At 39.8% G+C, this 14,296-nt stretch overlaps 3 protein-coding genes across 6 annotated transcripts; 2 read left to right on the top strand and 1 right to left on the bottom strand.

Moving 5' to 3' along the window:
- Positions 1-993: 993 nt before the first annotated feature.
- Positions 994-2,431, top strand: LOC137940174 (probable sarcosine oxidase). Its single transcript, XM_068785107.1, has one exon. It carries the CDS (start codon positions 996-998, stop codon positions 2,232-2,234), a length of 1,239 nt encoding a protein of 412 aa, XP_068641208.1. The 5' UTR covers positions 994-995; the 3' UTR covers positions 2,235-2,431.
- Positions 2,432-2,812: 381 nt separating this feature from the next.
- LOC137940584 (beta-glucuronosyltransferase GlcAT14A-like) lies at positions 2,813-5,602 on the top strand. The gene is made up of 4 exons (XM_068785733.1): positions 2,813-4,259; positions 4,374-4,449; positions 4,525-4,643; positions 4,731-5,602. Exons 1-4 carry the CDS (start codon positions 3,737-3,739, stop codon positions 5,264-5,266), a joined length of 1,254 nt encoding a protein of 417 aa, XP_068641834.1. The 5' UTR covers positions 2,813-3,736; the 3' UTR covers positions 5,267-5,602.
- Positions 5,603-5,943: 341 nt separating this feature from the next.
- LOC137941036 (uncharacterized) lies at positions 5,944-9,348 on the bottom strand. 4 transcript variants are annotated; one of them, XR_011110354.1, is made up of 3 exons: positions 8,191-9,348; positions 6,438-6,554; positions 6,185-6,271 (listed from the first exon to the last, which is right to left on the bottom strand). XR_011110354.1 is itself a non-coding variant. In XM_068786253.1 (3 exons), the coding sequence occupies exons 1-2, from the start codon at positions 9,217-9,219 to the stop codon at positions 6,466-6,468; spliced, it is 1,113 nt and encodes a 370-aa protein (XP_068642354.1). In that variant the 5' UTR covers positions 9,220-9,348; the 3' UTR covers positions 6,185-6,271; positions 6,438-6,465. The 4 variants fall into 4 exon arrangements, 3 of the variants coding, with proteins under 3 accessions (XP_068642353.1, XP_068642354.1, XP_068642355.1); XM_068786253.1 differs by having other exon boundaries at positions 6,438-6,549; XM_068786254.1 differs by having other exon boundaries at positions 6,195-6,271; positions 6,429-6,549.
- Positions 9,349-14,296: the final 4,948 nt, after the last annotated feature.

Raw genomic sequence — 14,296 nt, 5'->3', positions numbered from 1 at the left:
TTTGTCTGCGTGCTACTCAGGGGACCCACCCACAGATTCATACGCAGCTGAAGAATCGAATGTTTGTCTGGAAACGTTGATTCATGGCCTTACTATGTTGCGCTCTGATTAAGCACTTGGAAACTTCAAGATCCCGTAGCGCATCTTTGTTTTGTTTTTTAGGTGTAAAGTCCAAATGGTGTGGTGCTCAGCCGTTTTTTTTAGTGACTGCCCACTTCAGTTCCGTAAGATTGAAGGAGTCTACTTCTCCACTCCTGTCAACCTCTGAGATTGCAGGTTTCTAGTAGTGCTCAACAGTGGACGTGAGAGAGGTTTCCGCCGTGTATGCGGCTGTAGAAAATAGAAAGAAGAAGGTAGTAAGTGCGGCTGAAAAGGCTGGCAGAAGTAAGAATATGAATTTTTTGGTTTTTTGTGTTTTGAAAACAAGAGGATCTGAAGATTCCTCGTGTCTGCCTTTTTAACTTTTTCGATTGGCACGGGACGGAGAGTTGGGATTTACTTCAAGAGATTTTTTCTTTTCTCAAGAGATCTCATGCTGATGGTATCTGACTGGACATGTCTTACAGGTCAGAGTCAAATGGTCAAAGCAAAACAATGTTGAATAATTCCAGTTTGGTGATATTTGACAAATGAAATTTCGCGAGAAAAATAGAGATTAAGAGTCAAAGTTTAGGTCAAGGACGAACAGAAACTGGCAGCGAAGCTGAGTAGCGTTGTGGCCTGAGGGCGACACGTCTGACGTGGGGGCACTTCAGTAGATGATGGATAACATGTTAAAGCTCGTTTTGCGAGACAAGTACAGACTTCGTTTGTCCATTCTTCTCCTCAAAAGTCCAAACCACCCTCCTCCTCTACTACTATGACCATGAAGCCCTCAGCTTAAAATGCCTACCCCCCCAACTGGAACGCCCGCGAGATTGCCATTGACGCTGGAGCCCGGGGAGTCAGTGGACTCCTTTTGTTAGCTTATTACTGAAAGTAATTCTGTGGTGAAGATGGAAGATTCCAGCGAAGAATTCGACGTAGTGGTAGTCGGCGGCGGCATCATGGGCAGCTGCACGGCGTACGAGCTCGCAAAGCGGGAACTCAAGGTTCTCCTCCTCGAGCAATTCGACTTGCTGCACCACCGCGGGTCTTCTCACGGCGAGTCCCGCACCATTCGTGTAACCTACCCGGAGGAGTACTACGCCGCCTTGGTCCTCCAAGCTTGGCGCCTCTGGGAAGAAGCTGAATCCGAGATCGGTTACAGAGTCCTCACGAGGACTCCGCATTTGGACATCGGTCCAGCGGGCAACAAGAGCCTCCAGGCCGTCATCGCCGGCTGCCGATCCAACTCCATCCCTCATCGGGTTCTCGACTCGACTCAAATCGGCGATCATTTCTCCGGCTTGTTCCACCTGCCGGAGAGCTGGATTGGAGTGTACAACGAGCAGGGAGGAGTGATTCGGGCCACGAAAGCCTTATCCATGTTCCAGACGCTGGCGCTGAAGAGAGGCGCCGTGCTGCGGGACCACATGGAAGTGAAGGAGATCAAGAAGGATGAACTCAGAGGCGGGATCTCACTCTCAATGGCGAACGGTGAAAAGATTTGGGGCAAAAAATGCGTAGTCACAATCGGCGCTTGGACGAAGGAGTTAGTTAAAACGGTTAGGGGAACTGTTCTACCTATCCAACCTCTGCACACTACCATCTGCTACTGGCGGATCAAAGAAGGGATGGAGGAGTGCTTCTCCGCCGGAGGAGGTTTTCCGACGTTCGCCAGCTACGGAGACCCTTACATCTACGGTACTCCGTCGTTGGAATTCCCGGGCTTGATCAAGGTAGCGGTGCATGGGGGGTACCCCTGCGACCCGGACCGGAGGACGTGGGCCACAGACATGGACTGCGTAAAGAGATCGATCTGTCCATGGATCGAAGGCAGATTTGCGGGCGGCGTGAAATCCACTGAGCCGGTGGTGATTCAGTCTTGCATGTATTCAATGACGCCAGACGAGGATTTTGTGATTGATTTCCTAGGCGGAGAGTTGGGAAAAGAGGTAGTGCTGGCAGGAGGGTTTTCCGGCCACGGGTTCAAGATGGCGCCGGTGGTTGGGAGGATACTGGCGGATCTTGCAGCAGGCGGCGAGGCGCCGGGGTTTGATCTCAGATACTTCAGACTGGGCAGGTTTGAGGAGAATCCAAAGGGCAATCCGAAGGAGCATGAAGACCAGGTAGGCGCTCAGTTACCTCCGTAGAAACAGTGAATTACCAATTTACCATTTGTGTTGTTGGAATTCAAAAAATTGGATCCATATTTCAACCCGCTGCAATTACCGCCACTATAGTCTGGCTGGACTTTCGGAAACAAGAATTTTAGGCCAGTATAGAATAAAAAATAAGCCCAGATCCAACCCAAATCTACGTTGTTGGGCTCTTGGAACGTTGGATCTGATGACTTCAAGGTTTGCCAGAGAGATCATCCAATTTTTTTTTCTTTTTTCTCGTTATTGATTAGTCATTACGGTATGGGCTATACCCTAAAGCGATTCGAATTTTTGTGATTGTACCCTATCTCTAATGCGATTGTGACAGTTGATCAAACCTTCGTTGTTTCTTTCGATGGCTTCCCCTCTTAGATTCTCGCATTAAACAGCAACAATGAAGATGAATTGTTCATCAATTTTAATTGAAAGATTGAAACGATTAAGTAACAAAAGAAAAAGCACGAGCAATTCTTAAATCTTAATCATCTTTTTTGGTAATGCAGTAATGCTTTGCCGTTGGCACATCTATTTCTTTCAAAAGCAGATCAACTTTCGGTGTTAATCGTTTTCTTCTACAACCATGGCGTTCAGCTCTGGCCTTCCTCACCGGTAACGGACCTTAAAACGACTAGATCATCCCCAACAAAATCTGCAAATATCATTTGCAAGTCTAGAAAGTTCCAGTGACGATCATCCAGGTCCAGCCTCTATTCACCGATAAAACAATCTCTCACTTTTCCCACAGTGAAATCAGATCACTGCACGATATTCAGCCGCCCCAGTCTGAAAGTCCGTCTTTTTCTCCCGTTTCTCCCTCGTTTAAGCAAAGTTTCAAATCTTTGCGGCATAGTGAAACAGATTGCGTAACCAAACAAGAGTTTTTCGTCCAATAAACCAACCATTTCTACCAACTGGGTCAATTCTTTTTTGTCATTTTTCCTTATCATGGCCTGCAACGATGACTAAATCTACATCGGAATCTACACACTTCTTTCTTTGCCTGCTTTAAACAAAGGGTTGTTGCGTGTTTTTTTTCTCTTCTGTCTCCTTCGTTTCTCCGTTTCTCTTGGGCTTCCTTTGCGTTCTGTTAGTTCTCTGGCTCCTCGATCTCCCCACTCACAGACACTGATCGAGTCGATTCTAGCAGAATTTTTTACAATTGTTTATGTACAGAATGTACCTTTTTTTTTTTTGCATCTGGTAGATGTACTGGTTGTTAGCGGATACATTGGTCTGTCTGTGCTTTCCTTGACAAGCTTCCGTTGCCGAGGTCTCTGAGTTACTGTTAGAATATTGAGGAGTTCCTCATGGGTTGACAAAACTTGGTGGGGCAAAGCTTGGTCTGTATTTTTGTAATCAAGCTCGAGTTCAGAAGGGTGGAATTTTTCGAGTTGTGTGCATTGATGACCGTACCCAGATCGATTTTGAGGTCTCCAGATAAAGTCGGGGGATGAGGTAGACGAAGACGGATCTTTGCGTGGTTTGGATTAGCCATGAGGACAATCAAACTATCAGCTTGTCTACAGGTAATTTCTCTGGTTATTTTTTTTCTCACAACCGGTTTACTGGTATGGGCAGTTTTCTCTAGCTCGTTCCAGAATGGTGGATTCTCGAATACGAAGAAACAGCCAGAGATCGTAAAGAAAGCGCCATCAAAAGGGTCTGGCTACCCACCTGTATTTGCGTACTGGATTTCAGGCGCTCGTGGTGATAACAGGAGGATTCTAAGGCTTGTGAAAGCTGTCTATCATCCAAGGAATCGGTACCTTCTGCATCTGGACGCCAGTTCCACAAGTTGGGAAAGGAACAAGTTGGCGCTTTCTGTGCTATCTGAACGGGAATTTAGAGCTTTTGGAAATGTCGATATTGTGGGAAAAGCCTATCCAGTTAACCAGATGGGTTCATCCGCCATTGCTGCCGTACTCCATGCTGCTGCAGTGCTGCTCAAAATAAATAAGGACTGGGATTGGCTCATCACTCTAAGCGCTTCTGATTATCCCATCGTAAGCCAGGATGGTAACGAGCTAGACTCAATAAAAAAAAATTTCTTTCTGAACTGTTCTATTCTAAATCTTAAATAAATTCACAATGCGAGCTGATCATGCTGGCATTGGTGCAATTTCCTTGCAGATCTCCTTCATGTTTTCAGCCCTCTGCCACGGAATCTCAACTTCGTTCGTCATACTAACAGCATTGGATGGATAGAGTAAGTAGCGTCAAAAGCCAAAAACTTCATTAAGATTCTGTTCGCGCACCATTAATGCACCATTAATTCTTGCAGGTCTCAAAGGATTAATCAGATAGTTATAGATCCAAATCTTTATATGGAAGCAAACACGCCAATCATCCAAGTTAGAGAAAACCGTCAAACACCACCAGATGCTTTCAAGATTTTCACAGGTCGCAGCTCATAATTTTAGAGAAAAAAGCAAGAATTTTTTTTCTTCTGCAAAGTTGACTTAGTTCTATCTTTCTTGGATTCAACAGGTTCGCCATGGTTAATCCTGAGCAGGCCTTTCATGGAGTACTGTGTCCATGGGTGGGACAACCTCCCAAGAAAACTACTCATGTATTTCTCCAATGTGGTTTTCCCTCTTGAAACCTACTTCCAGACAATCCTATGCAATTCTCCTGATTTCAGAAATACTACAGTGAACAGTGATCTAAGGTATGCATTGTGGGATACTCCGCCACAGCTGGAGCCACTGTTCCTAGGGAAATCGCATTACGCGGAGATGGTCAGTAGTGGAGCTGCCTTCGCCAGAGGCTTCAGGGAAGGTGACCCGGTGCTTGAGAAGGTGGATCGGTATATTTTGATGCGTCCAATGGATGGAGTGGTGCCTGGAAAGTGGTGCTTGGATCCATCTCCGATTGAGAGCACCGACGGTTCACAGGAGGATTCCTGTTCGAGCTGGGGAGACATAGATACCATTGAGCCAGGACCTTCCGCAGAGAAGCTCCAAAATCTGGTATCCAAACTTGTTGCAGAGAAGGTGCAATGTGGCCAATGCAATTTACGATGAAGCAACATGATTTGGTGTCATTACAACTGGCCTGAAACATAGCCATAATGGAACTAAAAGGTTAAAATGGCTGGCCTGAACTATCTGGGAAGTTAATATACATATTAAGATGAGGTCATTCACACCAGCAACCCATCCTTAGTTGATTCATTTGTATCTCAGAAGCATGTAATTGATATTACAAATACCTAGTGGACTCAAGCCTCTGTTTTTCCATTGACCTTCCAAACACCAAATTAACATAATCGCTCTGGTTTTCAATTCACTGAGAACAAAAGTTTTCAGTAAGCTACCTGTAATAACCTGATTCAACTGAGCTCTGAAAAGGAAATTATGTCACAGAAGAGACTGGCTTAAAGCTGCTTTGGAGTTTGGGAAAAACAGGATTCTTGAATAAATGAAACTATCCATCTTCTTTTGGGTACATAAATAAATGAATTTTTGAAAAATAAGTTGAATGACAGAAATACACTTTGAGGACAGGCATAAATATAATCCATGAAATCCTCTACAATCCACCTGATTCAACCCTATAGTGGATCCTCATTTCCCAGGTCAAGAGTTGCCACCCTTGTTTCGGCTCAAAGGGTGTCAAGTTCTTTCACCAATTCATCTCAACAGAGGTGATCATGATTTTTAGTTGGGAGAACGAAAAAAAAAAGGGAAGTGATAACAAGTTTAAGAAACTTTCTGGAGATTTTTTAATTTTTTATTTTGTTTTCTGAAGACAGAGAATTTGTAAGTTCAGAAAGAAATAAAACTTTACTCAACAAAAAGAAAGCAATTACATACAAACACATTCTCTAAGACAGTTCCAAATTTCTATTATGCTGTGGGTCCCACTCACCACCCGTACTTTGCTTGTGTCTCGGCTTTCGTAAGGAAGCCCCTGGCCCGCCGCTCCGAAAGTTCCATCTCTTTCTGCTTCATATCATAGTACAAAGACCCTATCTGATGCTTCCTTTTGTGAATTTTTGAGGGCTTTCCTTTGGCTGATGAAACAGGCTGCAACCAAAATTGTTGTTTTGAAATCCATAAGCTATATATCAAGGACTCTCTCACAACAAACATATAAAAGGAAAACCTCCCTGGGAAAATGACAAAAAATAATCCAAAATGTTTGTCTCCAGACCATTTTCAAGTATACAAAGTAAGAGATTACATCATGCACCGTTTTTCTTGACGATGAAAATACTCTATCACATAGACTTTCTGGAATTTGGAAGTACTCTCTGGAGACCTAAAAGCCTTAGACATGATGGAGGCACCAGAGATGATCTCATCTTTCCTAACACAAGCGATACGCTTCAGAGAGCAAAATTGTAATGCTGTATCATTTTAAAAATAAATAAAAAAACACATAAACAGGTCATTGTAAACCCAGATTCACTTTTTTGCCCCCTAATGATGGACAGGCTTAATTAGACCAACAACCCCCATCCGCCACCCATCCACACAAAAATCAGCTTTCTACTTGCAAGTGTCAAGGCTTTCTGTGGCAGCAAATTTCAGTTCCAAATCATGGATGTGAAGCTTAAATTGTGTGATTAGCAGTCATCCACAGCCATATTTCTTTTCAATAATCAAGATGATTCAATTTGCATGAAAGCTTGAAAAGAAATCAAGAAAGGATAATAAGTGATTCAACAGTTTACAATGACTTTTATCTCTTTTGGTCCCAGAGACCGGTCTTATTCATTCGGGAAATGGCAAAAAAATCAAGAAAGGATTATAAATTATTCCACTACTTGAAACTTATCAGTTTACAATGACTTTATCTGTCTGGTCCTGGAAACTGGTCTTATTAATTTGGGAATGAATGCCAAATGGTATCTTGTGCAGACATTTAGAGACGGACAGGTATAAGCTAACACTGCAATGATTAAATACTAGATGGCTCGGTAGGTACTTCCCACCAGGACCAAGATTTGGCCTTCTCTTTTCTTTTTTTAATTAAAAAGCAAAATCAACTTGGAAGCTGGAAACTAACCTTGTTAAGCAACAATGGGTTCCTTCATATATAATGCACATTTAATTCTACATTGATGACAACGAATATGAAAATCACAAGAAAAATATCGTGGAACATTTAAGAAGAGGCTTGTCTCTTCCTAATGTTTCTAAAGAGGCAATTTAGATATGTGCCTTCAAGTAGCTTCAAGGGTTCATCTAATATGACTTACCACAACATAAGTGGATCACAGAGTTTTTTTTTTTTTTAAATGATAAGTGGAGCACAGAGTTGTCAAGGGAAAGAGAAAATTTATAAGTGAAAATTGAGAGAGACAAGAAGCTCAATAGTACTAATTCCAAAAATGAATCGTAGAAAAAGCATACATGCCCCCAACCACCTAGATTTCCCTTAACTTGACTTAAAAGCCACACAAGTGAAATAGCTCATTTCAGTGATACCTCACAAGTTTCATCTAAGGGATTTTGATTTTTTCAACAAGGTACAAATTGGGCGTTTGGCTCAACGATCACTAGGGGTTTGATGCCTGGGTCCAAGTTCCACCGGGGTTAGGAGTATAGCAGAATGTGCAATCAAAATTCAACAAAGGAAGAATGTACAAAAACAAGTAACTATATAATAAAGAAGGTGTTTCCGAAAGCATCTAGATAAATGCTAAATGCTAAATGAAGGGAGAGAAATATTGTCAAGAATTGGATGTTCCAGTAACTCTAATCAGGTATGTTTCCTTATTGTCATCTGCACATAAGTAGTTCATCATCTAATGAGTTTATCCTACCTAAAAGATGATAGGTAAATGCTAGCAAATGGCTATATCAAAAGCTCAGCGACAACAAGTAGGGGTGGAGGGCGGATAGGAAATATGATATGAGTGTCTAGTAACTCTCCGTTATTGTATGCAACTCTCAAACAGCAGAATATCAACGAACTTTGAAAAATCCATGAGAAACACCTGATATGCCGGTCCAAAAGCAATCCCAGTCAACTTAACTTGATCCTCCCTAGGTCTATTGCTGATTAAATCCTCCTGTTTCACCTCGACAATGTCTGCTGGCACCTCATTCTTCCCTCTCTTCCCAGAATTTCCCATTAGTGGTCTTACACTCTGAATCGAAGGAACAGATGTCGTTGCCATTGACCCATCCCCATAAAAACCCTGATGATACCCATAATTTTCACAACTACTATAATTGTCGTTGGCCGAACCCCAACTGGTTGTATGTGATGCTTGTACGTACGGAGCACAGGACTCATAGTTCCCATAATTACCATAATATTGATTGCCTGGAACCTGGTTAGATGAAGGGTACGATGCTCCATCGACAGAACTTTGCTCATAATTGTCGAAGTTTTGATTTCCCAAAGCCCCGTTACACGTTTCCTGGCCACCAGTAACCTCATTACTGGTCTTACTGGCCGTTGAAGGAACATCCGCCTCAACGACGATCCGTCGAGCTGAAGAAGACGGTGGAGGGGCCAAAAAGAAGGAGTGCTTGGGAGGGGGAAGAACGAAAGGTTTAGATCCTAGAGAGTTACCGTCGCTAGAGGAACTGAAGGCTATTTTGGCTTTCTTTTTCCTCTCCTCCTCTTCACCGTCATCGTCATCGTCATCGTCTAGATTAGAAGGGAACGGGTTTAGAGGGGGTCTGAATTGGAAGACCTTTTTAGCATTGGCATCAGAATTTTCTAACTTAGAGATATTGGATTGGTGAGATTTAGGAGGAGGAAGAGATAACAGATTCGAGGAAGAAGATGAAGAGGAGGATTTGGGAGGAGGAAGAGAAGAGAGTATGGAAAAAGACGAGGATTTATCCGGGGGCAGAAGAGAAGAGAGTATCGAAGAAGACTTGGTTGGGGCAGGCAGAGAAGATGAGAGAGAAGAAATCTGACCTAATTTGGCGGAGGAGGTAGGTTGATTGATCAGAAATCCGGCTTCTTCGTCTTCATCCGAAGAAGCATAATTGGCTAGCAGAGAATCCATAAGCTCGAGTAACTCCTACTTCCAGAGGAAAAACAGGCGGTGGGAATGTTTGGGGTACGGTTTCTCTTCGACTGTCAAGTGTTCCAGGATCGCAGCGTCGAGAGCAATTAAGCACAGAAGGCTAGGGCAGACCGGGGACACAGCGAACATTAAAAGAAACGCGAGGGGACTTCCTTATTACCAGAGACAGCCCATTATGCCCACTTCCAACGAGGTAGGCTTAGAGGAAGGCTTATAGGTGGGCCGTCATCCTCTATCATCATCCGAAGTTAATAGCCCAACGCAAGATAGACTTGGGCCCACTTCGATTTATCTCTACCACATGGTGAAAACTTTAAAGCGACTTAATGGGCTCCCAACGGGGTACTGGTTTCTATCTATTATACCTTGCCCGGAAATCATTCAATTTTTCAGGTAAAAATTTCCTAGTCGTTCGTTTCTGGAAATATGGGAGACTAATGATCCCGAGAAACTTATTTTTATCAGAAAATATTTTTCTAACATGAACGCCCAAGCAGCTAACCATTCGACCGATGCCCTCCACCAACATCTCCCCTCATCTGCAATGAACGTGAATTGAAGTGAATAATTGAATTGAACTAAAATGAAAAGATTCAATTTCAATACATCTTGAGGTGTTAGTGTAGACGACTTCAAGTGCACTGAAAAACAGATTCCAGTGTTAGTACCTCCAAATGAAAAGTATGATATAAAGAAGATAATTAGTAACTTTTTATAATATACTTAAATAGAATATATCACTAAATATATAATTAACCAAAATAAATATGGTTACTATACTTATAAGTGATTTAACGTGTAGTATTAGAATATATTAATATCGTAATTAATAAAAAAAATATTATATTACTTAATGATTATAGTTTTTATAAATTCAAACAAAAATTACGTGTGACTAGAATAAATTATTAAAAATTAATTATAAAATTATAAAATTATAAAATAACATAAGAGAATATAATAAATAAATCTAACGGTTTAAATAATTATATAAATTGGATAATTAAACCAATTAATAATTACAGTTTATTACAAATTAATATACTAATTACGTGTGACTAGAATAAATTATTTAAAATAAATTAATTTTTTTTAAAATAACATAAATGAATATAATAAATAAATAAATTATTATGTAATAACATAAGATATAGTATTATATTAAAACTCACTATTTTAATACAAAATAAAAAATACATAATAAATAAATATATTAATTTATCAATAACATAATATATATTTTACATATTATTAATTAATAATATATAAAAATGAAAAAATAATGCTTTAACTAATTGGAATTAAACCAATTAATGATTAAATTTTATTATAAATTAATATATTAATTAAGTGTGACTAGAATAAATTATTTAAAACAAATAAAAAATAACATAAGCGAATATAATAAATAAATAAATAATTTTGTAATAACATAAGATATATTTTGACATTAAAACTCACTATTAAATACAGTAATAAAAAATATTTAATAAAAAAATATATATTAATTTATCAATAACAAGATATATATTTTTTCTTATTAATAATTAATAAGATATTAACACAAAATGTAAAACCATTTGTTTAATTAATTATAAAAATTGGATAATTAAAGTAATTAATGATTACAGTTGATAATAAATTAATATACTAATTACATGTGACTAGAATATATTTTAAATATGTGAAAAAAAGTATAAAATAACAAAAGCGAATATAATTAACGTAAATTATTTTTATGTAATTAATAAAATATTTTTATTAAATAAATATAAATATTTTTAATAATTTTTAATAACATATATATATATATATATATATACAATTAAAAGTTAAAAAAAACATGCTTCAAAATGAGCCGAGTTACTCCTAATAGTCCTCAATTTACAGCATAAAAGCAAACATTTATGCCTTGGATTATAACAATGAGTTTGTGCGTTTAAAATCATCAACTTACTAGTTTAGTACATACGAACGACAACATACATGTTCAAAAGCAATAAAGTATAACCATTAATAATCACTCAACATACTAGTCGCTATGGCATCTCGAAATTGTGCACCTCTAGTGGATTCTAATGCACGGCGCCTCTGCATGGTTGTTGATAGTTTGCCTTCATCCCCAAGATCATCGCTATCATCGCTATCTTCATCCTCATTTACACGTGCTAATCAGACCTCATCACCTCCTCCAAGAATAAAACATCATTTAGACAGCTTGGAATAGAGTTCTAATAATGCGGAAACATACAAAATGTTTTACTGTACATTTTAATTTACTAACCTTGATATAGTCTTGCCATACAAAATGACATACAGTAACTCAATGTGTGGTTGCATCCCAAACGAACTCACTAGTGTTCAGACCGCTCATTATTGCTTGGTAAGTTTTCTTTCATGATCTTGTTCGATTCTTGAGCTGCCCAACGGTTTTTTTATTAGTTGCATCTTCATTGAACTTATTGACACAGTCTAAATACACTTCATGCTTCCAAACCCCATTGGGCATCCTGTTCCCAATATTGACTTGCTCAACCAAGAGATCGGGCATTCTGTTGTCATCATCGAAGGTCCAAATGTCATATGATCGAGGAGTTTGTTGTCTTCTTCTAGCCATTTATAATCTAAATCCGAGAAGGTCCTCATGGAAAAAAAATTATCAGAAAACCATTACCCGTCGTAATAACTAGGGACACACAGAAACACAACCAACAAAAATCAAAATACCATGTGGTGGATATTTATAACACCAAAATCTCCTCACTACATGGCAAAAATATTCCATAGCACTTCGAACATATTCAACAACATTCAAAAATATTTCAAAATTAATCAGACTAATTTCATTGCAGATGACTAGAACAATGCAAAAACAAACTCATCAAGTTCAAATTCACCGAACACCCCTGGTAGAGCCCCATATGACTTCGCAGTCAATACAAATCGTACCTCATCAGTGATGGGGGTTGGGTTTCGTTGGCTAATGGACACCTGTGTAGGCGACTCAGCCTTGTTTGAACTGGACTAAACCCCTAAATCCTAAACCCTAACCGAGAACCCTAACAAATTAAAATAAACCCTAAACCTTAGACCTTAACACCCCTAAAAGCCACAAACCCTAAACCCTAAAGTCTAACCGAGAACCCTAATAAATTAAAATAAACCCTAAACCCTAGTCCTTAAAACCCCTAAATGCTAGACCTTAAAACCCCTAAAAGTTTCAAACCCAAAGCCCTTAAAACACTATCACCCCAAAAACTGAGAACCCTATTTTTTTAAAAAAAACCATAAACCCTAATTACATACCTAAAGACTAAACCCTAGACCTTAAAACCCTAAAAGTCCCAAACCCCAACTCTAATTCCTCAAATTAAACCCTATCAAGACGAAATTGAACCCTAAATCCCACAATTAGGCCACAATCAAGATAAATTACACACATAAATTAAAATTAAATCAAATAAAACACTAAATTAGTTGAAAAAAAATTAGGGTTTTGGCTTACCTTATGAAATTTGGAGAAAACCAATGCCGAATGGGGAAATCTAAGCCCATCAAAGAAATTGACACCTAAATGTTGAAAATCAAAAAAAATCGAGCGATGATGAGAGAAAGTTGAGAGTGAAAACGAGAGATGAGGAGAGAAAGAAATGAAAACAGAGAGAGCGAAGACAAGAGGAAGAAGATGGGGCGAAAAAATCATTCGAAGACGAAGGCCGAGGGAGAGGAGAAAGGGAAATGATGATAATTTTTTCCTTTCGAGGGGGGAAAAAGCAACACGCGTCGAGCGAGTCAAGTGGTTGATTCAGAAAATCGGGCTGAATCCAAATTCCCCGATTTTTGCCTAAGAGAATGAAGTGAGGTGATTCACTTTTTATTAATTCATTCTACACTAACGATGTTATTTAATTAACTAAGTAATGCGGGGAAAAATTCTTTCCACTTCATTGCAGACCCCCCCCCCCCCCCCCCCCCCCAAAGAGTAGTTTGCTCTTTGCTCGAGGTCCTCGATGACAAGCTTAAATTAAAGCGTGATGAGTGACGCGTAAATGAGTAGGCTAATAACTGTAAAAGAAGATATACATCCAAGGAAGATGAAAAAATTAATAGAGATAAAGGATAGGGGTTGATCGAAATATAAGTTTGAGATAAGACTCAAAATGAAATTTGTATCCAGCTACGGCACGTAGCTGAAGAGTTATAAACACTACAGCCTTTGTTATAGATCTATAAATACTTCATATCTCATCAATCAAATGCTCGAAAAATATTTCTTTTGTCTTTCGATTCTTCTACATAGTAACAGAGCCACCGACCTTTTTGAATCCTCCTTCCCATTGTTGAATAACCAAAGTTGCAGCTCTCTATCCCCCCCATTTGTCGTCACCATGAACGTCTCTACAACAGTGCAACCTCTTAACGCTCGTCTAAATCGCCGCCTTCAGATGACCCACACTGAGGGACCACAGTCGTAGCTCTCCATCCCTCCCTCTATGTCGTTGTCGTGAACCTCTCTGAAACCACACAACCTTATTGCGCTCTTCTAAATCGCCGCCATCAGGTGACCCAACTCCGGCGAAACCTCCAAAAGTCGCTGACAACCTACCGTTGCTAAGCCACCGCTAGGCCTTCCAATGCCCCGCACTAGCAGTCCTGGTGAAGATCTGATTTCGACTCCGCCAAAGTTCGCAACCAGATGATCCGAGCAAGGTTGAAGACGAAGTGCGCATCGTCTGTGTGAAGTCCCACACGTGCAAAAAATCACACTACTCTCCCTTCTACATTGACGACTCGGCAAGTTCCAACTTGATTTATAAGGTACATCATATTTATTTCGACGGTCTTCTAACTCGTCAATAGGAACTTATAATTTCCTTGCCATAGAGCCTGCACTCATGGCTCTTGAAAAGACTCAAACAACTATTCTTAATGCCCATGACTCAACCACACCACTTACAATGATCAACATCCACAATTCTACGAAACTCACATCCACCAATTATCTTTGCTAGAAACTTCAAATGGAAGTCATTCTTATCGGTTATGATCTACACAA

This window comes from Aristolochia californica, unplaced genomic scaffold (assembly GCF_029961685.1).
Source record: "Aristolochia californica isolate CCGP_79_NKW_82.1479 unplaced genomic scaffold, dmAriCali1.0.hap1 SCAF_9, whole genome shotgun sequence".
NCBI classification, from domain to species: Eukaryota; Viridiplantae; Streptophyta; class Magnoliopsida; order Piperales; family Aristolochiaceae; genus Aristolochia; species Aristolochia californica.
The sequence above is the reverse complement of the archived record's forward strand: the minus strand, read 5'-3'. Positions and strand labels throughout refer to the sequence as shown.